The 27,002-nt window shown below is 41.0% G+C and overlaps 1 protein-coding gene across 4 annotated transcripts in view; it reads right to left on the reverse strand.

The window, feature by feature from the left end:
- The window catches only part of LOC149179480 (RNA helicase family protein), a 450,824-nt gene that overhangs the window by 209,214 nt on the left and 214,608 nt on the right, over positions 1 to 27,002 (reverse strand). For all 4 annotated transcript variants that reach the window (XR_016258287.1, XM_089420680.1, XM_089420679.1 and 1 more), the window contains exons 19-25: positions 6,528 to 6,680; positions 6,324 to 6,425; positions 5,152 to 5,304; positions 4,655 to 4,759; positions 4,192 to 4,332; positions 3,951 to 4,040; positions 3,649 to 3,705 (exon numbers count right to left, since the gene is read on the reverse strand). Coding sequence is in view for 3 of the 4 variants with exons in the window: in XM_089420680.1 (XP_089276806.1) it covers positions 3,649 to 3,705; positions 3,951 to 4,040; positions 4,192 to 4,332; positions 4,655 to 4,759; positions 5,152 to 5,304; positions 6,324 to 6,425; positions 6,528 to 6,680 (801 nt within the window). In the remaining variant the exon portion in view is untranslated. The remainder of the gene's footprint in view (positions 1 to 3,648; positions 3,706 to 3,950; positions 4,041 to 4,191; positions 4,333 to 4,654; positions 4,760 to 5,151; positions 5,305 to 6,323; positions 6,426 to 6,527; positions 6,681 to 27,002) is intronic.

Below are 27,002 nucleotides of genomic sequence, written 5' to 3' on the forward strand. Positions count from 1 at the left end.
GTTTGAATAGCTTGGGGACCTGGATAGAAAAGGTCATTAAAACCTTGAACCTAAAAGCTCTAACTTCGGGACGAAGTTTTCAGAAGGGGGAGTGTATGTAACAACCCTGCTAAATTAATCTATCTTATAAAGTTTTAAACTCTATAATAAAACCAATTATGTGGAAATTTAAAAAACTATAAGTATGATAAGTTTATATATATATATAATTTAAATTTAAAACATATATAAGTTTAAACTTTATAAAATATATAACTTAACCATGTAATATATATATATTAATATTACAAAACATGTAATTGAATTTTATAAAGTATGTATATATATATATCTAACTTTGTATAAAGTATAAATGTGATAAAGTATAAATAAAACTTTATATATAATGTTATAAAGTATAAATGAGACTTTATATAAAGGAATGTTATAAAGTATGTAAATTAAAACTTTACAGATTATACGAAAGGTGTATATGCTAAGGTCCATAAATTGATTCATGATATTCTATGCAATAACCTACCTATGAGCCACCCCAGTCCATTAATAAAAGCGCGTCCGAACCAGCTGAGTACTTATTGCAGAACGCAGAAGTCAGTGAAGAAATATCTGAGAGCCTTCAATGCATGGAAGGCGGTGGCTGCAAGTGGGAGGGCGGCCACCGCCAGGCCAGGGAATAAATAGCGGAGGCCTGAACCTGGAGAGGGGGGGAAAAAAAACCAGAGAAGTATAGATTCATCAGCAGGAAACCAGGAGAAGAGACTTATCAGTGGAAGAGCTTTAAGTGATCTGAGTTCTGGGCACGGAGGGACAGAGAGCCTCTGTGGAGAGCTTTCTGGATTGAGCAACCAGGTTGCTCTGTCTGGTTGGGTGGTATTGGCCATCTCGAAATTGGGTCAAATCAGCCAGCAGTTCAGGATCGCCAGTTCGGTAGCAGAATCGGAAATCAGCCAGCAGTTCAGGTAGGTGCAGATTACAGTTTTATGCATGATTGTTTTCAAATTTTATGAGTATTTATATGGTTGTTGTAATTCGAAACTAGGGCACTACATCTTCCAAACATCTGGGACGGTCCTAGATGTCTTTACAATTTCTCCCGCTCAAACACAAATCACTCTTGCCGAGTCTATGCCATACAAGAACCTATCCATTGGAGACTAGAGCAAAAATGTCATTGTAGTCCACTCCCTCTTACTAGGAGAATCCTCTTGCCACAAACTTTTCTTTGTTCTCCCTGATGCTACCATCTATTGCCAGAATCATTGCCTTGGCAGCCTTCATGATATACATGCAAACCTCATTCACAAGGCCATGGAAGAAGCAATCATAACCAAGCAAAAAATATAAGGACAAGAGGTTGACTGAGGAATAAAAATAATAATAACAATCAAGGGAGAAAAAGATGAAATGCTTATCTCTTGATTAAGAAGGAAACTGCTTAGTTGTAGGAAATTGTCAACTCCCTCTTGATCTTTGCCTCCTTGCAGAAATCAATGAAGTCCATCTGCAATCTCATCAAGCTCAGATTCCTATATTTTATTCTGAGGTGGATGCTCATCCTCATCCTCAACATCAGCTATAGATGCATGTTGCTTTCATTTCCCATTTCTTGCATGAATTGTAAGAGCTAAGGTTTTTTCATCTTGCAGACTCATTGAGCTATCTAGCCACACCAAAGGCTAAACAACAAGCTAGCATCAACACCAAGTCATTCCATATGCATCACGAAAACTCCACTTGCATGCAACACTCCAAGTCTTCCTCTAGAGTTTCACTCCACAAACTCTAGGACTTTCTCATCCAAGACATAAATACAAATTATAACCTCCAAATCTTCTCTAGGGTTTACAAACCCTAAGTCTTCCAACTCTCATACCACACAACCATAAAGACTCCATGACCAATACATCAATAAAGACTCCTCAGCTCCCTCATCATAATAACCATTGATCACCTGGCAGTTAGCGCCTTCCTTTGCCTAACAGACTTCCCTTCTCAGCCCTTCCTTCAGCCCTTCATCTAGCTGTCCTACTCAGCCTGCTATAGCAACCTTTCCACTGGCTGTAGAGCACTCGATACCCACAAAGGACCCTAGGTCTTCTTCCAAAGTTTTGTGCAGGCCTTTCCATAGGCCTAAGGATATTCAGCCCTCTCAGACTGCTCACAGACTGTTTTGTCCTTGTCCTTGAGGCAACTCAGCCCTGCTCTTAGGACTACAGATCTCTTTCCTTAAACAAAACAAATCATAGGATGACTGCGGCCAGCCCTAGATGCCCTTTGGCTGCTGTTCCACCACAAAACAAACCCTCCGCACTTGCAGCTCATTCTTCTTTAGACAAATAGTCCTTTCGGCCTTCTAAATTAACCCTTCACAACTCACAAAACTCGACCTTCCTCAGACAGATAGAACTTGGCTCCTCTAGAACACCTAGTCTTCCAAACTCGACTTTCTTAGATAGATATCCTTCTCTTCTTCGGCTGTGGTTCTCCTTCTAGGGCTAATATTCACAAAGTGAAGTCCATCACACTCGTCTCTTATGCTGACTTCAATGACTGCTCTTTAACAAGCTCTGATACCATGTTGAGTTTTCAACAAGATGAACAGTAGAAAACAATTTTCTGATCTGAAAATTACCACCTAATGATCTTTAACAATTTTATCTTTATGCCACTAACATCATTGAGCAATTATTATACACAGAAAATCTCAATAGTGATACAGCAAAAACGGTAAGATTATAAAGAGGCACCCATTCACAATAGAGACAAGTTTACCCTGGTAAACCCAAGCATGGGAGAAAACCCAGCAATTTTTCTTCTCGGAGAAATTATTCTTCAGCAAGGTTTACAATTCCAAAATGGTCTAGAAATATGTGCCAAAATCCAAGTCTAAATACCAGTCAAACCTGGTCAAAATTCCAGCCATTAGTTGCTGGTCAACCCAGCCAAAGATACAGGAGTCAATGCTGGTCAACAGTCAAAAATTCGACCTGTGGTCACTCAGATCTGCAGTCAAAGGTCTGTGGTCAACTTTGGTCTATGGTAAAAGGTTTGCAGTCAGATCCATACTGCAGTCAATGGTCAACTTGGTCAAACTTTAAACTCGGTCAAATCTGAGGAAATTCAGTCTCTTTCTGCTCCCACGTGTGGCTGCTTAGAAGAGAAGATGAGATGATCGAGTGGTCAAATGAAGATGTCACATTGTGTATACTTGTCAAATGGGGTGAATTTTGACCAAGGGAAACACCCTTTCATGGTGGGACCAACTTGACCATTTTGAGCCTACATGGTGGCTAGAAAATAAAATTTTAATTTTAATTTCCATAATCCTTCTAGGCCAACTTAGGAGGCCTCTTGGCATGCAGGAATACTCCCGATCCTACACAAAAATCAACAATATATACATATATATCAATTTATTTTTTATTATTCCTTTTGTGAATTGCTGTCTACCTATTCTTCTGGTCCTATATATAGGACCATAAGCATAGGTAGACAGCAATTTACTGATTCACAAAAGGAATAATTAAACAAAAAAACAGAGAACATAAAATCATTGTGACCATTTTCTGCTTTTACATTTCACATGTGTTCGTTTTCATTGTAGAACCTCTATCATGGATGGAAAAATACAAAATAGCATACAGCTACCTCATATAATGTAGCTATCGCAGAGCGCACAGATTCCTCTCTTGGAGGTTCCATAGCCTGCAAAAAAAAAGGATAAACAATATGAAGGACAAGCATAGGCATATCAAGAAATATCAGTACATGCCTTGACCTAAGTACTGAGATAGTTCCTAAATTGATATTACAAAACATAACATATTCAGAACGACAATCAGAGATATTGCCTGGAGAAGATATGCATAATAGGAATGATCTAATGTGTCAATAAGCATTTCTCTTTTGCAACCTTATTTGCATAATAATGAATAAGGACCAGATTGAACCTTTCCAAGAACGGAGCCCACATCTCCTAAGGACAGAGATTTGATCTGCAAGCACAGTTCCACTAATGGCACACGGAGCATCTCAGGAACCTGTGATCAGTTGCAAACACCATGGCTTTTGATTCAGTACATGCTTGCAGCTCTTGCAGAAAGACTTCAATATTAACGAAAAGAGCAATGAACTCAAAAATAAAATAGAAATGTTTTAACCCTAATCCTCCTCCCAAAAAATGTGCAACACCTGAAAAGGGCGTAACAGTCTCTCATAGCGATACTTGGTATAAAGACAAAAGCAAACTCCAGGTTTGACACGCCCTGCTCTGCCGCGTCGCTGTTTAGCATTTGCTTGTGATATCCACACTTCGACCATGCTTGACATTCTCTGAAGATAAATGAAACAAGGACATTAGCAGCTACAAAAAGTTAAACAAATGCTTACACATTGTATGTGTAAATGTCTGTGCACTCTGTGTAATGATGAACTTCAACAGGGAAAAATTCAAAAAGTCCTATCCAGCAATAATTTAGAACAGAGTTCAACACAGATAGCTCAAGAAGTAAGAAGCATTACAGTCCACAATCTTGCACAATGAAAGGACTAATGTATCAGCTTGTTCATCCAAATAAGTATCAAATACATGCTTAAAAGGCAGAATCTTTCACACAATTACAGTATTAAACACGTCTAGACAGAACTACTGTACCCTTTGTGGATTGTAGTGATTTTCTTTGTGCTTGCCACAGTCAATAACATAAACAACATCATCAATAGTTATGCTCGTCTCTGCAATATTGGTGGCTACCACAATCTGCAAGCATGTAAAATTCATATTAGCACTGCATGATGGATCTCACCCTAAAATCTGAAAAGTATATCTTCTTTGTGCAGAAATAAGACACGACCAATATGGCATACAAGTTCATAATACAAACATATTCAAGCTGAACAAACATATTCAAGCTGAACACATACTGGGAGATCCATAACCATGGATGAACTTTATATACACAAGTCAGCATGGTATTCCAACTTCCATTAGATCATGGGTTATGTATCAACTTCAGGAATCTATAATATGAATTAAGCTAATCTCCAGCCTAAGAACTACTATAAATTGAGGTGATCTCCAGCCTGAGAACTAACTCTCATTGCAATTCATATTTTCACTTCTAAGCATCAGATAAAACATTTATGTTATACCTTGCGTATATTTTCTGGTGGACTCAGAAAAACCTTCCGCTGTTCAGTTGGAGCAATGGATGAATACAATGGCAGAAGCCATTCTGATGCTGCACCACGAAACTGGTGTGAAACAGCTAACCGATCCAATAATATTTGAATTTCAGCCATACCCTACAAAATGTGGCATTAAAATTCGAATGATAGGCAATACGAAACCTATAAGACAACCTACTTACTTCTATTTTATGACATAGGTCCTTTCAATATGTACTCCTTAAAAGACCAATAACAAACTGCATACTTCATTTCTTTTGTCCATAAGATGTAAGCTTGCTTTGGAAGTATACAGTGAAAGTTCTATAAAATGGATTGCATCATTTTGTATACAACCCGGCAAACCAGAATATTGCCAAGTTTTCTCCCCTTGCCATGTATAGTTTGCCATCGAATTGTTGAACAATCAGAAATGCATGGCCCTCCAGCCTGGGTTAGAAGGGGAGGTGCAGCAATGTAAAGCTTCTGTCATGATTTACTTTATTGTTTCCCTTGTAATATAGACGCAGGTTTATCAGAAAAGCTATTTAAAAAACATAAATATTCCCTCCTTACAAAGGAAGAAACATATATAGTGAAGGAAACCTGCACTTATAATAACTAAAATGTATAGGATAAAAAGCAACCAACCAATAATGAAAGATTGCTTATGTATTTCACCTTTCAGTTGTTGATTTAAAATATCACAAAAGGGCATACATCATATCTCACAGCTATAAAACTTGAAAGTACATGAGATTTGTCCGTTAGATTATCAGGGCAAGATGCCTATGGCTAACATTATAGTAACATAGTTTCCCTAACATTATCGCTCAACCTACTTTTTCCTATCCCAAAGTGCACCCAAAAACATTGGCTGAAGAGGCCAAATGTATCAAGCATACACAACCCTTTCTTTCAACAAATATTTGGTAATTATTATTAATAGTGTATCTGTAATTAGAAAAAGGAACACTAAGAAAGATAAAATGTAAATGCATTCCTTGACTATTTCCTTATTTCCTCTTAAAGTAGTCTATCCAAAGACAGAATATTTAGCAAATATACTTGGTATTTATTATTCTACCAGATTACATGGACCAATAATTCAATTTCAATTTATAAAAAGTTATAACAATTCACTAACTAAAACTTACTGGCAAAAAGACAAGTATTGCTCCACGCTCATAGTATTCATCAATGTGTCTGATCAAATCTTCAAGGACATCATAATCAATCACATCTTCATTGAGAACTTTCTGCAACAAAAGAAGTCAAAAACTTATGTTCCAGAATATATAATTAATAATTGAAAATGAAAATGATTCAATTACTATGCTAAAGTGTGCCAAACTCCAAACCAAATTCTGGCGTGTTCGTTCTGTGTAGTTGAGGTAAATATTCTCATCATAATGCAAGTTTACAACATCTTGCTCCAGTATATTTTCATCACCCCATCCTGATTTTATCAAGTTCTTTTTTCCCCGGCTATTGTCAACGATATTTTTCGCCACCTTCATGAAAGAAAAGCAACAAATTAGGAATAAGAACAGAGTACATATTTTTTCTTACAGCTAAAACATCAGCCCAAACTATCATTCAGCACAACCCAACCTAACAAAAACTGGACACCAATAAAAAGCAAAACCAAGAAAGTACAAGAAAGTTTTCACAGCCTTGACTAAAATTTCCAAGTTATGTTGATTTCAATTAATATTAATATTAATATCAATGTCAACAATTGACCAGACAAGCCCAACAGGACCATAGACAGATAAAAGCACAATATGGGCCATGAGAATGTATAATACAACTCCATTATAAATAGAAACGAAAAATAGAGAAAGAAAGACAGGAACACATTGATAAGTGATAGATGCAAAGTGGAACATTTTTATCTAAACTTCTAACAATATATATCAATGGTTGAATTTCATTCACCCATCCATCTAAATGTGCTAACCAAATTTAGAGTAACCTAAAGATGTGATCATATAAACAACTTTAATCTGGAAATAAACTACAGTATTAGACAGGCATGAAAGATGATATTAAGTCAAGAAGATCAAAATTGGGCCTGTTGCCGCAAAATATAGCAAAATCAGTGCAACACCTCACTGGGCGAGGGGCCAGACCTTATGGCAACAATGAGGAAGGGTTGCCACTGTCACCTCAGCTACCTTCCTCCTGCTCTTTAGTGGGATTTAAATCACAAGGGAGGCTTCCCTAAATCACCTATAACAGTATTCAAATACTAGGGATCTGTTGAATGGTGTTGTCATTGATGCCAATGTCGTCCTTGAACACTCTTAATATTTGTCTATGGATTGCCTTGATTGGAAGCTCCACTGGTCAAGAAACCTGGGAAGGATGAAGAGCTCATACATTGTGGCAATAATGTCCCGCATTTGATGAAGAGTTTGGGTGAGATGATCAGTATTTATGCTTACAAGACCATCTTCATTTGATTCTCCTCGTTGTGCTGATACCAACCGTAGGTGGCATGTTCCATAACTCCTCACAGTTGAGGAGATATGCTTTGTCAAAGTTGGATCCCCATTCCATGGTCAAGAAGCCCCCAAAATGAGGTGATGTGGCAGCTTAACGATTGGCTAAATATTTGATCAAATCATGAGGCAAAAAAGGGTTATTATTTGTAATATTCCTAATGGAAATATTAAGTGATAACTGATAACAGTAGTGAAATCATAACATGCAATAAAAATAGTACACACATGCAGAAATAACAGATTGTGCCAAAAATAACACCCAAAATGTTGAGCCTTTTTATTAAATTAATCAGATGGAGTACAATGAGTAGGAACAGAATAACCTGGGCTTGCTACAGCATGCAAGGCAAGATTTCAGGTGAATATAATGGTACCCAAATGCTGGAAATCACTCTACTACCAAATCTGTGTCCACCCCTGGAAAGGAACTATTGATTTAGCCTTCCAAACTGCTCCAAAAATTCTGAGAAATTAGCCACAGGCACTACTCCACCAGCTCAACAAAACCTAGAAATATCTCGCAAACCCAAGTGGTGGAAATGGTCCCCGAAATAACTATATTCTCCTCCAATAATTTCTATTGTTGACTGCTGAATGCAACTAGGAATTCTGCTCTTAGGAGTGCTCAGAAAATTCTGCAAAATTAATCCTAGCCTCCTCTCATAAAACCCACAAAAACCCAAAAACGGTTTGGGTTGAGTCCAACATGCCCCAGAGACCCCAATTTCTGTGTGGACCTCTAACTGGCTAGCAAAACAGGCTGTAGATGAAATCTACTACAAAATGCTCCAAATATCTCCTAGAAAATATCCTTCCCAAATTTTTGCTTATTCCTCTGTAGCCAGACTATAGACTCTCCTTGCCCAAGTGATTACATAACAATGCCTAGTGAGCCCCTACACGGGCAAAGAATGTTGATTTGGGGTAGCATCGGATGTGCTCTAGCCACAAAATTTGGTGGAGAGGTTAGGGCACATGAGATCTCCAATACCCAGAAAGGGTTTGGGCAGATTCTAAACAGATCAGGAGATATTAAAAAAAATAATATTTTTTAATGGAGCCCTAAGTCTAAACTTAGGGAAAATAAAATATTAATGTATATTAATATGAATCTGTGTTAAAGTGGTCCAAAAGACATGGATCAAGCCATATCTAATCTTAGTTGTTGATTAGGGACTTAATCTCGGCTGTTGAGATGTCAACAAGAAAAGTATAAGAGGCTTGAGGGTCACTTGGAGAGCACACCAGATGATCAGTCATTCTATTCTCTAGAGCGAGGTTTGCTAAGAGAGATAGAATCAGTGATCGGGAGAGCAGCTAAAAGGCATTGAGTACAGAGGAACAGAGAAGGCAGAGATTGTGTCGGGAGAGCAGCGCAACAGTGAAGGAGAGTGACACAGAGCCAACAAGGGCTCATGCAGGGCCATGAAGAGGCAGCCAAGTGCTCGCAGAGCACTAGAGGGGCTAGCATAGCTGACGCAGAGGCTCCCAGAGCTAATGCAGGGCCTCCTGGGGCTGACGCAGGGCCCGCGTGAGACAGAGAGGGGCTGAGCAATCCAGATTGGGCAAACGCTAGGGTTGCAGTTGCAGTTTTGTGCTCAGGAGCTGCCATAAGGGTTTTTCGATGTTTCAGCGAGGAGATTTCTCTCAAACTATGAGGTATAGCTGCTAAGGAAATTCTTTGTTAGGTAGGCCAGTTACGGCGCCCAGATTGTACTCTAATATTGCTTAATAAGAAAACCCTCAGATAGTTGCACCGGTTTTCCCGCATTGGATTTTTCTGGGGACATTGGTCCAAAAATAATGGTGTCATGTGGTGTGTTTCTTTTAGTTGTTGATCCGTAATATGTTGAGCATGCACTGGTGTTTATCTTTAGTATTTACTTTGTAAATAACTTGTTAAAGAAAAAATAACAAGTAGGTAGGAATAAATCAGAAAAAATACATGAAGGGTTTCTAACTAAGGAAAATTAGAAACTTCAACAAGGTATCAGAGCATGATTGCAAATGACAGGAGGACTAAAAGACATCAGCCGAGCGGAGCAATAGCAGCAGAAAACAGTTGTCCCGAGGTGACAGAAGTTGTTTCTAGCAGCGCAGAAGCCAAGGAAGTGTGACGCAGAGCTAGCCAGAGCCACGCAGAAGAAGTCGGAAACTGCACAGAGCCTCAGAGAGGCCAGTGTCGCTGATGCAGAGGGCCAGAGGACTGATGCAGGGCATCCGAGGGCTAACACAGACCCATCTAGGGTGACGCAAGCCAGCATGAGGCAGAGAGGGGCTGACGCAGTTCACAGAGAGGTAGTTGCTGGGGTCTAGAAGGCTGCAAGAATATTGCATAGTGGAGCTGGTGAGGTATTATAGTCAGAACAGTACCTGACAGAGCAGGGCCAGAGGAGTTGTTACCGAGGGTTTCTAGCTGAGGAACCCGGATCAACAGTGTAGTTGCACAAGACGATCAAAGTAGGGGGCATCTCAATAAGCGGCAGAAGTATTTCCAAGAGGGAAATCATGACTTAGAGGGAGTCCAGAAGAGAACTTCCAAACAAGAAGTAGAGACTTAGAGGAGTCGAACAGAGAACTTCCAGGAGGGAAGTAGAGAAGCGTCATGGCACTACATGGGGTAGGAGACCAAGATAGACTGGACGAAGCATCGAACTTCGCAATCTGGAAGGCCAAAATCTTATCAGTGCTTGACAAGAATCGTGTCAAGAACTTCGCCTTGAAGGTTACAGCTATCCCAGTCGACCCCAATGATAACGACAAGTACGAAGAGGCAATGGCAAGGGCCAAGTGCATTATCCTTGACGGGGTCAACGATCATGTGGTAACACATATAGCCGAGAAGGAAACAACAGTTGAGATGTGGAGGCTCTCAAGAACCTATACCAGCATACTTTTGTGCAAAGAAGAATGTTGCTCGAGAACCAGATGAGGTCGTATCAGATGAAGAAGGGTCAATCGATTGACACCTTCCTCGGAGGACTGAATGAGATCTGAGACCAGTTGACTGCTATAGGAGCAACACCGGATCAAGAGCTTATGATGAGGACAGCCCTGAATGTTGTCTCAGAAGATTGGGAAGTGTTTGTCCAGGGTATCCTAGGCAGAGGAACTCTCCTACCGTGGGACGAGATGTGGGCAGCTCCTCGCCAGGAAGAGATCAGATGGCAGTCAAAGACAGGTAGCAGCAGCAAAGGGATCAAAGTTCAACAGGAGGAGGAGGATGTAGCCCTAGCATCTGAGGGAAAGCAGGAGAAGCGGAAGAAGAAAGATCTCTCCAAGATCAAGTGCTTCCACTGTGGGGAGATGGGTCATTATGCAACCCAGTTCCCAAGGAAGAAGAGTAAGGGAGAGTCTTCTGAGACTAAGGCAGCGCCAACACGGGCAGAAAAGGAAGTTTTGACAGACGATGATTGTACCATGAGTGCACACACGCCACTTGAATAGCAGTGGGGAAACATCGAGTTGTAGTCAGGCAGACTATAGGTAATGAGGGGCAGGATCCTTGAGGTACCCAACCTCTTGGATAAGAGCTTGCTACGGGAGCCCTAACGAGGAGTAGCAGCACTGGCTGGGTGGGTAGAGACAGATGCGGATGGAGCGGTAGAGAGAGCTACAGTGCAACAGTCCCGAGACAGCGCAGAGCTAGCAGGTTGCAGCAGTGCGAGAGGCACAGGAGTGTTGCACCAATGCAGGAAGGCACAGAGAGGTGTTCAACAGTGCGAGATCCAGGGAGTTGTTATAGCAGCGCAGAGGTCAGAGAGGGAGCACTTGTTAGCGGCAGAGGGAGCTTCAGCATCAGCGGGTGTCTCTAGCCCAACAGGGAGGTCAGTTGGGAGATCAGTGAGCCCCTGTACAATCCAAAAAATGGAGCAACTCAGTGGTCCCAAATGCCTCACCAACAAACCTGCAAATTGACAAGAAACTCCATCCCTCTTTGTCGAAGGATTCTCTGCTAATTCACTGGCCCAAATTCCCCTTTTTGGTGGCCCTCCCAAGAGCCACAATTTCTCTTCTTCGTCCAAGGGAAACTTGCTCCAGCTAAAGGAAATCACTATAAATGTGCCCAATGGAAACTCTTCACTGAGCTCCCCATTTGCCTCATTAGGGCAACACTTGAAGTTCTCTGAAATGAGGGTCAAATTCCCGCTCCAGAATTCCTTGTGTTGAACACCACGGTTGTCTTGGCTAAGTGGCTCAAGAGAACTAACGTTTAATTGTTAAATTATCAAAAGTACCAAATGGAGACCTGCAAGCTCTATTTATAATTGTTGGCTGTCTCTCCCTTGGTGGTCCCCACCTTCCACTAATTCGCACCCCTTCCTTTCTCTCTCTCTTCACACTAGTGCAAATTGCTCCATTGGGTTGAATTTCCTTCTCTTGTGGACCCCACATTCCACTAGAGTTATAATTTATATTTCTCCTAAGTCCCATTTATATTTCTCAATGTTCCACGGGGTCACGTCCCCTCACCTAGGGGTCGAATTTCCTAGCTCCCTCGCGCTCCGGGGACTTGGAGACGAGAGGGGGACGTTTCCCCACGCTCCCAAAAAATAGGGTACGCGAGGAAACTTGAAAGGGGTCGTTTCCTCCATTTTTGGGGTCGTTTCCTCCAATTGGGGTCGTTTCCTAGGCGAAAGGGGTCTTGAGGGGTCGTTTCCCTAGAAAAAATTCGCAATTTTTTTTATGAAACAAAAAATCATAATTTTTAATATTTGTTGACCGACCGGGAAGGGTTTACATTATGTTCATTTCACATTTCATTTTTTGTTTGCTCCTTCGTTGAACTGAACATTGTCACCATCGCCAAGCAGCCTTCTATCTGCTCCTTCGTTGAACGGAACACTATTGTTGATGTATCAGACTTGACTTTATATTATTCAATGTTCATAGTTGGAAGTGGAACACCAATATGGTTTTAAGTTTAAAACTTTTAACATTTATAATTTTATAATTTATTTTCATTGTGCATTGTTAATAAGTTAGTAGACTAGTAATTATACTATACAGTTACAAAATTACATGTATGATGTATGATTATAATTTATATGACAATGATATCAATCATCATGCTTTTCGTTTTAAATTTGTTTCAGTTATATGATTCCTTGATTTATATTTTATATTTAAAGTTTTTAAGACCCCAACGTCCCCCCACGTTTCCTAAAAATTGGCGGGGAGCTTTTTCATAGGTCGCTCCTACGTATCCCCGCTCCCTCGCCTCCTCATCTCCGAAACTTGGTGGAACATTGATATTTCTCGTAAGTCCCATACGCCAAAAACGCCTCCAACACCCAAATTACAAAATTGAGCTATGCTTAGTGCCTCACCAATAAACTCCATTTAATCCCCTCGAATAAAAAAATCAAAATTGGCGATACTACATTATTGAAGGTTTTAATTAAATTCTTTTGGAGATTAAATTTGCTTGCAAAGAGTACCTTGACAAAGGGAAATTAATTGTTTAAGTCAGCCTCAAAAAGAGTGATTTTGGCTCCAAAAATACTCAAAATTTGAATTTTAAATTTGAACTTTTGGAGTCGGCTCCCTCCAACTGATCAAGTCACCTCCTTCCCTGCCCCTATTGATGTCCCTTCAATCAATATAAAAAGGGCTCATTCAAACTCCATTAGCACAAACTTGAACATGCATCATTTGCAAAAAAAATCTGCAATTTCTGAGGCCTTGTTTTGCCATGCACATCTGGAGTCTAGGCTGAGTTTTGAAAACAAGTCATGACATATTATCTCTGTGTTTTTTTGCTGACTCAAGCAGGGTTCTATGGACTGTTTAAGGGCCAATCTTTGGGTTTAATCTTTTCATTTTGGATGAATGGTTATCATTGGGTTTGAGTAGGGTTTCTCCGCACCATTTTCGGCCCCTTTCCTTGCAGGATTTCAGCCCTCTAATACAGACATCCTGAAGCCTAAATTCGGCCTTCCTGACACAGATCATTGTGCCTCGCTGATGTATCCATTTGTTGTTATGAATGCTGTGGAAAATCCGTGATCATTCATGAGGCTTGTTGCAGACTATTTTATGGTGATCTGATGGCTGGATAAACTCCGTTATGAGGCCTATTTGGCCCCTTTTTCTTGGGAGATTTCTGTAGCTTACTGGGGAGTAATTCGGACCAGGTCTTCAAGGTATTCTGAGCATCAAGTTTTCATTGGGTTTCCTCTTCCCTAGACTGAAGGCAACTTTGCTTAGTCTCCTAAGGCCTTATCCAAGCCCTTTTTTTCTGAGGCAACTTTCATTGGAGATTCTAATCCCTAATCCAAGATAGTCTGAGGCAATTCTTTTTGGCTTCCTGAAGCTTAAATTCAAATTATCTGAAGCAGATTTAAGGCCATCTCTGAGGCCTGTCTAAGCCTAGTCTTAACTCTTAATTGGCACAGTAATTTGAAGGATTTTTGGTGGCAGATCTTTGCCTTATATTCAGGCCTCTTTCAGGTGGAGTATTTTCTGAAGCTGATCTCACTGATATGTGGAGTTCTTCTTAGGACAAGTTTGCAGAGTAGTTGGATCTGTTTCATGTGGATCTTTAAGACTCTTGCCCTGGTGAGTTTTGATCAAACGGTTTTTCAGTCTGTCTTGTAGCAGAGAATGAATATCATCATCAGAAGCAGTGAGTTGACTTGTTGAAATTTATGCTTTTAGAATCATTTGTGCAAGGGTTGGCTGGAGTTATCTAGTGAATATCTGAAGTATTGAGCTTGCTCCTGAGTGTTTTCCAGCCCTTTCAAAGCAGCATTAAGGACGAAGTTAAGGACTGTTTGAGGGCATGGTTAAGCCCTGTTCAGTGACATCCTCTGGCACTCATTTGCACCAATTTCAAATTTGTTCAGGCTGTAGAAAAGGACCTCTGTGTGACCAGACTCTAAGCCTTTGCAAATCACAGTGATTGAAGGGTGTGACAAGTACTGTTACAAGACGTTAAAGGTCTGATCATACTGCTACTTAAAGGACTAGCTAATATAAGAGGACGTGAATTTAGGTATATTTCAGTACTCATCCAAGCAGTAGAAGACAGTACGGTGTCGTGAATTATACTGCAAAGGTCGATTTGTATTTCTGAGGTTATGAGGAACATAACATTGCTGAAGCTACCATACAGTGCTCATAAGCATATACTGTTATCTTTGCTAAGCATAATATTGTGAAGATATTACTCTTAAGGTTGATGCATTGCTGAGTTAGAGTTTGGCTTGACATGTTGCAACAGAGGTTAGGATTGTCAGTGTTGAAACTAATGAACAGTCTGTGTACACTGCTCCTAGGACATGACTGTATAAGCTCTTGAAAGGACAGAGTTTGCTGATATCTGAGTGTATTGGTATGCATTGCTATTCCTGAGTATGGTAGTATATGCCTGAGTATGTATAAGGGCTCTTTTCCTGAGCAGATGTTCACATTTCAGACAGGTTTGTATCTTGTTGATATATGCTGCCAATATGGTGACCAGATAATTTTGAAGATTATGTATTGCTACTAAAGTCCATTTTGACTAGACTAAAGATGCCAGGGTTTGTCTGTATCAGCATTCAGGATTTACTTATCGTGAAAATTCGGACACCCAAATCCTATTGCAGCGACTGGAAATAATTCTCTTAAATGTTAAATTAAATTTTAACAATTTATTTACTGTTTGCTATAGCAAATATTGAATTAATCACACTGCAACCTACACAAATAAAACTGCAGAAGAATAAACGTTGGAAGAAACGTTAACACATGTTAGTTTGTGTAGCATCAAATGTGTTCTAGCCACGAAATTTGGTGGAGAGGCTAGAATACATGTATTCTCCAAAACCCAGAAATCATTTCTGGAAATTACACCTAGAGATGACTTAATTAAAATAATTAATCTGTTTTTTAATGGTGCCTAAGTCTAAACTTAGGGAAACTGATTAATTAAAGGGTATTAATTAAGTCATGGTGAGAATCTTCTAGAAGAAGACATGGATCGAGTTGTAGTTAGTTTTAGCCATCGATTATGTTTTAATCTTGGCCATTGATCTCACAACAAGAGATTATAAGAAGAAATTTGATGGGGGTTGGAGATCACACTTGAGACACCAAGGAATTTGATATTGCTGGGAAATCGAACTCCAAAGTAACAGTTGTGAGTTGCCAAAAGTGATTCAGTAGTTTGGAAGCAGCGAAAGAAGGACATGGATAGTAAGGCCAGAAGGAAGTTTTTCCAGTCTGGTGAGTGCATAGCAAAGAGACAGCGTAATCCACAAAGAGGTTGACGCAGTGCAGGGAGGCAGCGCAGAGCTTCAAAGGGAGATCCGTATTTGATGAGGAGAAATCGAGTTTCAGAGGCAGGAGCTCGAGTGGGAGCCCGGGGAGCCAAAAGATCGAGTTTCTAGAGCAACAGTTGATCAACATAGTGAAAGAGACGTTGGTCCCAGCAGGCTGACGTAGAGGCAGCAAGGGGCAACTCATCTTCAGCAAAGGTTAGTGTCGGATCACCAATGGAAGTGAGATTTTTCTCGCTAGACATTTGTCAGTTATTTTCTCTGTATGGAAAGCTAGATTTGAGCTTCCACAAATTTGTACTCAAATTTACTACTGCATAATAATCAAAACCTCAGCTATTGCACCGGTTTGCCCGAGTTGGATTTTTTCTGGGGCATTTGTACAAAAATAACTGTGTAAATGTGTGTGCATCTCTTCTTCAGCATTAATTTTCTTCCGCAATATTTTTTATTTGTGAAGGCTGCAGTGTATGTATTTCAATATTTGTTGTAGAAAACTACAAATAATTTAAGTAATTTAATAAATAGGAGAAATATTATCAGTTGCTACAATAGGATTCGAGATCTTCGAATTTTCACATGCTATAAGAGTACATATCGTAAGTCGAAGACCTCAGTAGCAAAAGGAAGGAGGAATTTTGAATCTCTGCAGAGGCAACAGTTCAAAACCCTCAGAGGTAGCGCAATCCCTTGGGCCAAGAGGGTCAGTTTCTGACGAAAATTTATTTCTCTGAGAGAGTCGACAAAGAATAGATTTTCCAGATCAGAGGTTACCAAAGGCAAAGGGAGACGCAGTATTCTTCCTTGCAGAGCAGATCTTCAACTGGGACACAGTTATTTTGCAGCTATGTTACACGAAACTTCAAGGAACCTGACGTTTCAGGCCGTACCCATACCGGAAACTCCGAAACTTGGCCGAAACTCGACCGAAACACGACCATCATGTAATCACTCTATTAGAGTTAATATAGACTTGTTTTTCCTTCTAAATTGTCATCTATGGGTCTTATTCCCTCTTTTCTTACAAGATAATGTGTTATTCACTTTTTGTTTATATATATATATATATATATGACATTTCCGCTAACATTTCAGCCAAAGTTTCCATTTTTGGGAGGTAACGTTTCTAAACGTACCCATTTCAGACACTCCGAAATGTTTTGACGTTTCATGCAACTTAGTTTTGCAGCAAATTGCTAGTGCAAAATAAATTCAGGAGGAAGGAAGAGCACACACAGAGGAAATTCTTTTCTCAGGGGACTTCTAGACTAAAAGTTCGATTTCCCATGCAAATCAACAGTGGTTATGTGCAAAGTTTCTCACTCCAGAAGCAGGTGCGAATAGTTGAGCAACGGTTGAGCAGAAGGGAAGAGGGATTTTTCCACATTTTTAGAGATGGCTACAGATGGGCAAGATCCATGGAAGAGCAGCAAATTAGATGTAGTTGCTGCAAATTTCTCACATTCATCAGTGTCCTTGCTACGGGAGCCCAACAAAATCAGTGGAAGGAAGATCACAGTGTCAGCAAACGCAACTAGTCATTCAAATGACAGTTGCATAGCTAGTTGCAATCAGTTCCCGGAAGACAATTGTAGAACTAGTTGCAGTGACACAAGCAGTGTGAATTGTCCAGTTGCAATACGCAGGTGTAGTTCCAACCAGGAGATTCCTAGTGCAGAGGTTCGCAGTCCAGTTTCCAGTGCAGGAGTACTGTGTGAGTTGCCAAAATATTAATGGGTATTAATAAAGATAAGGGTGAGAAGCTTCTAAGAGACAAGGATCAAGCCTGTTTTAATCTTAGCCGTTGATTAGGGACTTAATCTTGGCCGTTGATTCATCAACAGGAAAAGTATAAGAGAAGACTTGAGTATTATTTGGAGACACACTAGAAAATACTCAGTATCTCAAGGAAAATCGATTCTCAAGTAGAGGAGATTGATTTCAAAGGGAGAGTTGTAGGGTGGAGGAAGAGGAGGGCATCAGCAGCAGACAGTGACAGAGGAGGAGGTGACGTAGGGACAATGGGAGACGGCGCAGAGAGAGACGTAGTTTGGAGGAGAGACGCAGACCCTATGCAGGTTGACGCAAAGGGACACAGAGCCACTCAGAGCCAAGATCGACCACGCAGAGTGACACAAGGGTGACGCAGAAGTGGGAGCAGGGTCTCCAAAGTGTCAGAAGGTCTCAAAGGGAAAGTCTCAGGCGTTTTCTTTCAGTTTATCTATAAAATCATTCCTTGTAAAAGAAATTGCTACTGGAGATTAATAAAGCCCTCATCTGTTGCACCGGTTTTCCCACATTGGGTTTTTCCGAGGACAATTGTCCAAAAACAGCTGCGTTGATGTGATTGGTTCTTGTGCTTGCATTTTTCTCTCGGTAATTGTGTGATAGCTGCATTAGAATTTATTTTAGTATTTACTGAAGGGATTTCATAAATAACTTGTTGTGAATAATGAGTAGGTGAAATAAATCAGTTGTTGCAATAGTAGAATTTCAGTTTAGAAATTTTCAATGGTATCAGAGCAGACATCCGACAACAGGAGAGGAAAATCGATTATGGGTCAAGAGCATGATGTAGAGGCATCCACCCAAGGGGACTCGCGCAGATATCTAGAAGAATGCACAAGGGACATAAATTACGATTATTCTATGTTATCTTCCAGATTGGAAGAAGAAGTCGCTTGCTTAGCAAGCTCTGCCTCCTCGGAGGTTTGGTATATAGACAGTGGAGCTTCCGGGCATATGACAGGAATCCGAGAATGTTTTTCAGACTATTAGTAAGAAAGAATGAATTTTCAGATCGCCATGGGAAATAAGGCAAAGTGTACCCTAGTAGGAAGAGGTAATATAGTTTTTCAAACTGAAGCGGGAGAGCGACTTCGAGCAACCAATTCGCCGCATGTGCCAGGATTGGGGATGAACTTACTTTCTGTATCTCAACTTCAGAACAAGGGCTATGACGTCTTCTTCATTAAGGAGAAAGTATATGTCATTGGAAAAAGAAGGCCCAGATTGGAATCAGAAGTAACAGGTTGTACAGGATGCAGCTAGAATCACCAATGGCACTGATAGGCAGTAATGGAGACAAAAATTTCAATGAACTATGGAACAGGAGGATGGGACACTTACACCATGGGGCTCTGAGAATTCTCAGGAAAACAATATCAGGAGTTCCAGAACTAAGTACTAAACGAGAAGATGTATGCAGAGGGTGCACTCTGGGCAAGTGTCAAACCAGCGTTTTCCAAAAGTAACAATAGGGCTAAGAGTGTGCTAGGATTGATACACTCAGACATCTACAAACCAATGTCCACAAAAACACTTAGTGGTGTCGAATACTTCGTCACCTACATCGATGACCATTCCAAGAAGACTTGGATCTACTTTCTGAAAACCAAGGATTAGGTTTTCAGTCGATTCAAAGTTCAAGGCTCTAGTGGAGAATCTGACGGGAAAGAATATAAAAGTGTTGCGCTCAGACAATGGTGGAGAGTATGCTGACAAGGACTTCACTGATTTTTGCGCTATGGAAGGCATCAGAAGAGAGTGGACAGCACCCTACAATCCAGAGCAAAATGGAGTAGCAGAAAGGAAAAACAGAACTATTGTGGAAGCAGCTAGGGCAATGTTGTATGATCAGGATATGCCTAAATTCCTATGGGCCGAAGCATGCAGCACAACAACTTATGTCCAGAACAGGACTCCTCACAGGGCATTGGGCAAAATCACTCCAGAGAAGGTCTTCACCGAGAAGACACCGGAAGTCGGTCATTTTGGGATATTCGGGAGTTTAGCATATTGTCGTATACCCGAAGAGAATAGAAAGAAATTAGATCAAACAACTGAGAAAGGATATCTTGTGGGATATAGTGAGAATACTAAGGCATATAGAGTCTATCTTTCAGGGAGTAGGGAGGTAGTAGTTCGGCGGGATGTAAAGTTCATGGAGAATAGAGCTTTCAGAAAATCCCAAGAAATGCCTTCTGAGGAGCAGTCGAAAGACGAGTCGTTGGTCAAACCACTTCAACCAACGGAAACTCGTACCAAATTCTCCTAAAGACAAAGCTTCAAAACAGGAGGAATCTCGGGAAGAGGAAGAGCTGATAGATGTGCCTACTACCAGTGGAAGAATGAGTCGGGAACTCCGACAGATTCTACAGGATGCAGAAGACTTCATTGGTGCACCCAAGAATAGTAAAAGAGAGCAAAGACAGCCAGACAAATACCAGGCCTTAGTAGCTCAGGTTGGGAACCTTCTAGCTTTCAGGAGGTCGTTCAGCATCAAGTATGGGTGGATGTTATGGTGGAGGAATACAGCTCTATAACGTTCAATGATGTCAGGGAAGTGGTACCTTAGCCTCAGGACAGATCAGTGGTAGGTTCGACATGGATCTACGAGGTCAAATATGTTGCAGACAACAGTGCGGAGAAATACAAAGCTAGGTTTGTGGCTAACGGGTATGCTCAGAAGGAAGGGATAGACTATGAAGAAACCTTTGCCCTAGTACCCAGGTATACTTCTATTTGAACTGTGATATCTCTTGCACCACAAATGGGGTGGGAGATTCATTAGATGTATGTCAAGACAGCATTCTTGAACAGGATAATAGAAGAGGAAGTATACATTGAACAACCAGAAGGTTTTGGGACACATGAGAAGAAATCTCATGTATGCAGATTAAAGAAACCTTTGTATGGGCTTAAACAGGCAAGTAGGGCATGGTACGGTCAAATTGATGGCTACTTGCAGAAGATGGGGTTCGTCAAGAGTGACGCAGACCCTAATCTCTACTATCTAGTTGTAGAAAATGAGCGCCTCTAATCCTAGTGTTATATGTGGATGATCTCTTCCTGACAGGATCATCCGGGTTCCTCAAAGACTGTAAGAAGAATCTAGCCACAGAATTCGACATGAAGGATTTGGGACAAATTCACTATTTCCTGGGGTTGGAAGTTTGGTCGCAGAAGGGTGGGATCTTCCTTGGATAAGGGAGATATGCTACAGAAATCTTGAAGAGATTCAAGATGCACCACTGTAGACCTATGGCTACTCCAATGATCACCAACTGGGAGGAGATTGATGCATCAGAAGATAAAGACGTTGATCCCACCTTGTACAGACAGCTTATAGGGTCCTTGATGTATCTGGTCAATACCAAGCCATACATTTGTTACGCTGTCAACACCCTCGAACAGTTCGTGGTGGAACCTAAGAGGGTGCATCAGGCAGCAGCCAAACATGTTCTCAGGCATATACAAGGAACAGTCAAGTATGGACTATTGTACACCAGGGGCAATGACATCAGGCTGAGTGGGTTCACTGGCGCAGATTAGGATGGAAGTTCAGTAGATCGAAAAAATACAATTGGGTATTGTTTCTAAATTCGATCAGAAATGACCTCTTGGTGCATTAGGAAGCAAAAATTTGTGGCTCTAAGCTCAGCTGAAGCAGAATATATGGAAGCTAGCATAGCTTCATGCCAAGCTATATGGCTTAGGAAATTGCTTGTGAATCTATTCAGGAGAAGGATGGAAGCGACCAGGATCTTGTGTGATAATCAGAGTTGCATCAAGCTCTCTGAGAATCCAGTATTTCATGATCGATCGAAGCACATTGATATCAAGTGTCACTTTGTCAGAGACTATGTCCAACGAGGGGCAGTACAATTGAGATACACTCCTACATGAGAACAGGTGGCAGAGATCCTCACCAAGGCTCTAGGAAGAACAAAGTTTGTTTATTTCAGGGAGAAAATGGGGATGGTAAAGAATCCATTTCAATAGCAAAAATGGATAAGTGTCAGGAGTTGCAATGCAGTAGTTAGCAGTGGCAGTGCTATAGGCAGCATGTTGAGAGGGAGCTGCAGTACAGGCGCCGCAATGGCAATGGCAGTGTCACAGGTAGCAATACAGGAAGCAGTAATGCAGGGGATGTGAGGCAGCAGGCCAAGCATCAGCACAGGTACCGATGCGGAAGATCAGTGTGATGTTTCTAAAGTGAAACATTGTTAGAGCACATTTCTCGCTAAGAAGGAGTGTTGATTTTTGGTAGCATCAGACGTGCTCTATCCTTGAAATTTGGAGGAGAGGCTAAGGCACATGAGATCTCCAAGATCCAAAAATCGTTTTGAGAAATTCCACCCATATGAGGAGTTATTAAAATAATTAATATTTTTTATGCATTCCTAATTCTAAACTTAGGAAAATAAAAATATTAATGGATATTAATAAAGATAAGGGTGAGAAGCTTCTAAGAGACGAGGACCAAGTCTATTTTAATCTTAGCCGTTGATTAGGGAATTAATCTCGGTCATTGATTCATCAACAGGAAAAGTAAAAGAGAAGACTTGAGGATCATTTGGAGACAACCCGGCAGATACTCAGTATCTCAAGGAAAATCGATTCTCAAGTAGAGGATATCGATTTCAGAGGGAGAGTTGTAGGGTGGAGGAAGTGGAGGGCATCAGCAGCAGGTAGTGATAAAGGAGGAGGTGACGCAGGGACAATGGGAAACAACATAGAAAGAGACGTAGTCCAGAGGAGAGACACAGAGCCTATGCAGGCTGACGCAAAGCTACCCAAAGCCACGTTGGGCCACGCAGAGTGATGCAGGGGTGACATAGAAGTGGGAGCAGGGACTCCAAAGTGTCAAAAGGTCTCAAAGGGATAGACTCAGGTGTTTTCTTTCAGTTTCTTTGTAAAATCATTCTTTGTAAAAGCAATTGTTGTTGAAGATTAATAAGGCCCTCATCTGTTGCACTAGTTTTCGCACATTGGGTTTTTCCGGGGACAATTGTCCAAAAGTAACTGTATTGATGTGATTGGTTCTTGTGCATGTCTTTTTCTCTGGATAATTGTGTGATAACTGCAGTAGAATTTATCTTAATATTTACTAAAGGGATTTCGTAAATAACTTATTTTGAATAATAAGTAGGTGAAATAAATCATTTGCTACAGTAGTAGAATTTCAATTTAGAAATTTTCACAACCTCTAGGAGTGAGGTGGGGTGACATGGTTTTGAAGCCGCAGAGAGATATAGATGGGCAAGATCCTTGAGAAGTCCACCTCTTGGATCATTACCGGGGTACGGGGGGCCCACAGTATGCAGTAGCAAGATGGATCAATGGCAGTTGATGCAGTCAGATGCCAAAGTGATAGATGCAGTAGCTAGTAGCAGTCAAATACTGAGCATGCAGAGTAGAGTCGGCACAATGTAGAGTCAATAGCAACGCAGAGTCTAGCAGCAGTTAGGACTCGGGCGACAGATGCATCATTTTGACCACAGTTGGTTCAAAATTTTGGATGCTTCCTAAGTTTTTAGTGCAGTTGTTACAATTGCAGCAACAACAAATGGAGAGGGAGTTACAGTGCAGATGCAATGTTGGCAGTAGTTCAACAGGGCCAGTAGCAGCACGGACGCAGCGTTTATCAGAGTTGCGCAATAGTTGGTGGGCAGTGGCAGCCAAACATCAGCAGCATGACAGGGGTCGTGCAAAGACAAGGTGTTGTTTCAGCGGGTTGCAGCGCTAGAACACATTCCTCGCTAAGAGGGAGTGCTAGTATTTTTAGCATCGAATGTGTTCTAGCCACGAAATTTGGTGGAGCGGCTAGAATATATGTATTCTCCAAAACACATAAATCATTTCTGGAAATTCCACCTAGAGACAACTTAATTAAAATAATTAGTCTTTTTTTAATGGTGCCTAACTCTAAACTTAGGGAAACTGATTAATTAAAGGGTATTAATTAAGTCATGGTGAGAATCTTCTAGAAGAAGACATGGATTGAGTTCTAGTTAATCTTAGCCATCGATTATGTTTTAATCTTGGTCGTTGATGTCTCAACGAGAGATTATAAGAATAAATTTGATGGGTGTTGGAGAACACACTTGATACACCAAGGAATTCGATATTGCTGGGAAATCACACTCCAGAGTAGCAGTTGTGAGTTTCCAGAGGTGATTCAATAGTTTTGAAGCAGTGAGAGAGGGGCAAGGATAGTAAGGTCGAAAGGAAGTTTTTCTAGTCCGGTGAGCGCATAGCAAAGAGACAGCGTACTCCACAGACAGGGTGACGCAGTGCAAATAGGCAGCGCAGAGCTTCAAAGGGAGATTAGTATTTGTTGAGGAGAAGTCTAGTTTCAGAGGCAGGAACCGGAGTGGGAGCCCGAAGAACCAGAAGATCGAGTTTCCAGAGCAGCGATTAATCAGCAGAGTGGGAGAGACGTTGGTCCCAACAAGCTGACGCAGAGGCAGCAAGGGGCAGCGCATCTTGAGCTAAGGTCAGTATTGGATCATCGATGGAAGTGAGATTTTTCTCACTAAACATTTGTCAGTTATTTTCTCTGTATGGAAAGCTAGATTTGAGCTTCCATAGATTTGTACTGAGATTTACTACTGCATAATAATCAAACCCTCAACTGCTGCACTGGTTTTCCCAAGTTGGGTTTTTCAGGGGACATTTGTCCAAAAATAACTATGTATATGTGTGTCTGCATCTATTCTTCAACGTTATTTTTCTTCTGCAGTATTTTTTATTTGTGAAGGCTACAATGTATGTATTTTAATATTTGTTGTAGAAAATGCAAATAATTTGTTTAAGTAATTTAACAAATAGGAGAAATATTTGCAGTTGTTGTAATAGGATTCGAGATCTCCGAATTTTCACAGAACACACACAGATTTAGTGAGTTATTTTTAGACAAATATCCTCAGAAAAATCCAACTTGGGAAAACTGGTGCAACAATGAGAGTTTATTTTATTATGCAACAATCAAATCTGAGTACATTTATGGATGCCCAACTGGCAATCCAGTAGCAAGAAAATCTTAGTAAAATACTAAAGGGAATTACCCTTCTCCCACTGGCAATCTCTGGTTGGACTTTCCCTATCAAAACTCAACCTCCGGGAGCACTGCGTCAGCCTCTACGTAGCTAGCTAGATGGCTTGCTCTGAACTGGGATCAGACGAAGTCGTTCTACCCATGGATGCTAAGAAAATCGCCTCTCCGACCCTTTGGGACTCCTTCCCGACCTCTAGAATTGAGAACAAATTTTTCTCCTCACCAAATCGATATGTTTGACTGAAGCACTTCGCAATCCCTCTGCACTGCGTCTGTGGGATAATTCGACTCACTTTCTTCTGCCTCCCCAAATCTTGAAAATATTTCCTCCAGCTCACTATCCCTGCCCCTTAATTACTGCTACGATCTCACTGGCTCTCTCTCCAAAAACTGATTTTTGCTACTCCTGAAATCAATATGTTCATGAAATCGAACTCTCCAAGTGATTTTGCCAGCCCCATCAACTTCTTCTTATAATCCTTTGTTGAGACTTCAATGACCAAGATTAGATCTTAATCACAGGCTAGGATTAACTTGAAGTCGATCCGTGTGAGTTTCTAGAACATTCACACCATAAGTTAATTAATTCTGATTAATTAGCCATATTCCCTAAGTTTATACTTAGGAAATATTTAAAAACTAACTAATAATCTAATTAAGTCATTTCTAGGCGAAATTTCCAAAAACGATTTCTGGGTTTTGGAGATCCCATGCATTGTAGCCTCTCCACAAAATTTCAAGGCTAGAACACATCCGATGCTACGAAAACTAACACTCACTCTTAGCAAGGAATGTATTCTAGAGTTGTTGACTCCTGCAGCAACACCCTGTCTCTGCATCATCTCTTATCATGTTGTTGATGTCTGGTTGCTGCTGCCCACCAACCACTGCGCAACTCTGATATACAATGCATTTGTGTTGTTGCTGACTCTACAAAATTGCTGCCAACACTGCATCTGCACTACAACTCCCTCTTCATTTGTTGTTTCTACGACTAAAAAGCATCCTAAATATCGAATAAATTGTGATCAATATGATGCATCTGTCTCCTAAGTCTTTGACTGCTGCTAGTATTTGTATTGTCACTGAGGCATCTGAGTTGTTGTTGACTCTACACTGCTACCAACTCTGCACTCCGCTGCCCAGCATCTAACTGCAACTAGACTCTGCATTTATCACTCTGGCATCTGACTACATCTATTGTCATTAATCCATCCTTCTATTGAAAAATTGTGGGCTCTTGTAGCAAGGTATTGATTCAAGAGGTGGACTCCTCAAAGATCCTGCCCATTTGTAGCACTCTAGGGCTACAAAACCAAGTCACCCCATTTCAAACTTGGGGATATGTCAGCAAACATAGCGAAGTCTTCCTCTAGCCTGGAGGAAAGCCTATCGATCTCTGTTGATGCTGCCTATTGGTCTTGCTTCTCCTTCTTTTCCTTTTTCCTGAGAGGGTATTGAGTACTGTAGTGACCAAGCTCACCACATCTAAAGCACTTGACCTTTGACAAGACCACCTTCTTTCGCTACTCTCCCTATGCATGACTGGGACCCTTTGGTGCGAGGACCACATTCTCCTCCTCCTTCGCCTACTTCGATCCATTATCGCTGCCATTGATGGATCTCTTCACTAGAGCTCATCTCAACTCCTCCTGCTGCAAATCGGCCACTATCCCGTCCCACCTTGGCAAGGTGTCTCTACCCAAGATACTTTGGACAAATACCTGCCACTCCTCTGAGACACTGTCGAGTGCCAATCGCACTAGCTTCGTGGGTTGAGGCGTTGCCCCATCAGCTACAAGTTGGTTCTGAATCTCCTGAATACTGGTGAAAAAGGGATCTATGTCTTCCCCCATCTGCATCCTCATGCATCTCAATGTCTCCTCTAAGTACATCTCCCGTTGCTTGAAAGTGCCCTGGTACAACGTGGTGAGAGTCTCCCACATCTCTTTGGCAGTCCCTTTGCTAGCTATGTATGAAACAATGTGATCCCGAAAACCACCAAGGATCAACCTCTTCGCCCACGCCATCTCCTTTCTGTACTCCTTCAGCTGATCTACATCCATGGGGATAGCTACCACTGCATCTATAAGTGGCTTCAGGCCATATTCATCCAAAAGGAAGGACATCCTTGCCTTCTAGATGACATAGTTGGAAGCTCCATCCAACCTATCCTGATCTCGAAGTCCAGTAGTGGCCACCTCAACAAGTGTCAAAAAT

The sequence above is a fragment of the Pinus tabuliformis genome, chromosome 4_1 (assembly GCF_031772625.1).
Source record: "Pinus tabuliformis cultivar Carrire ecotype Pingquan chromosome 4_1, CPIR1, whole genome shotgun sequence".
Classification (NCBI taxonomy): Eukaryota; Viridiplantae; Streptophyta; class Pinopsida; order Pinales; family Pinaceae; genus Pinus; species Pinus tabuliformis.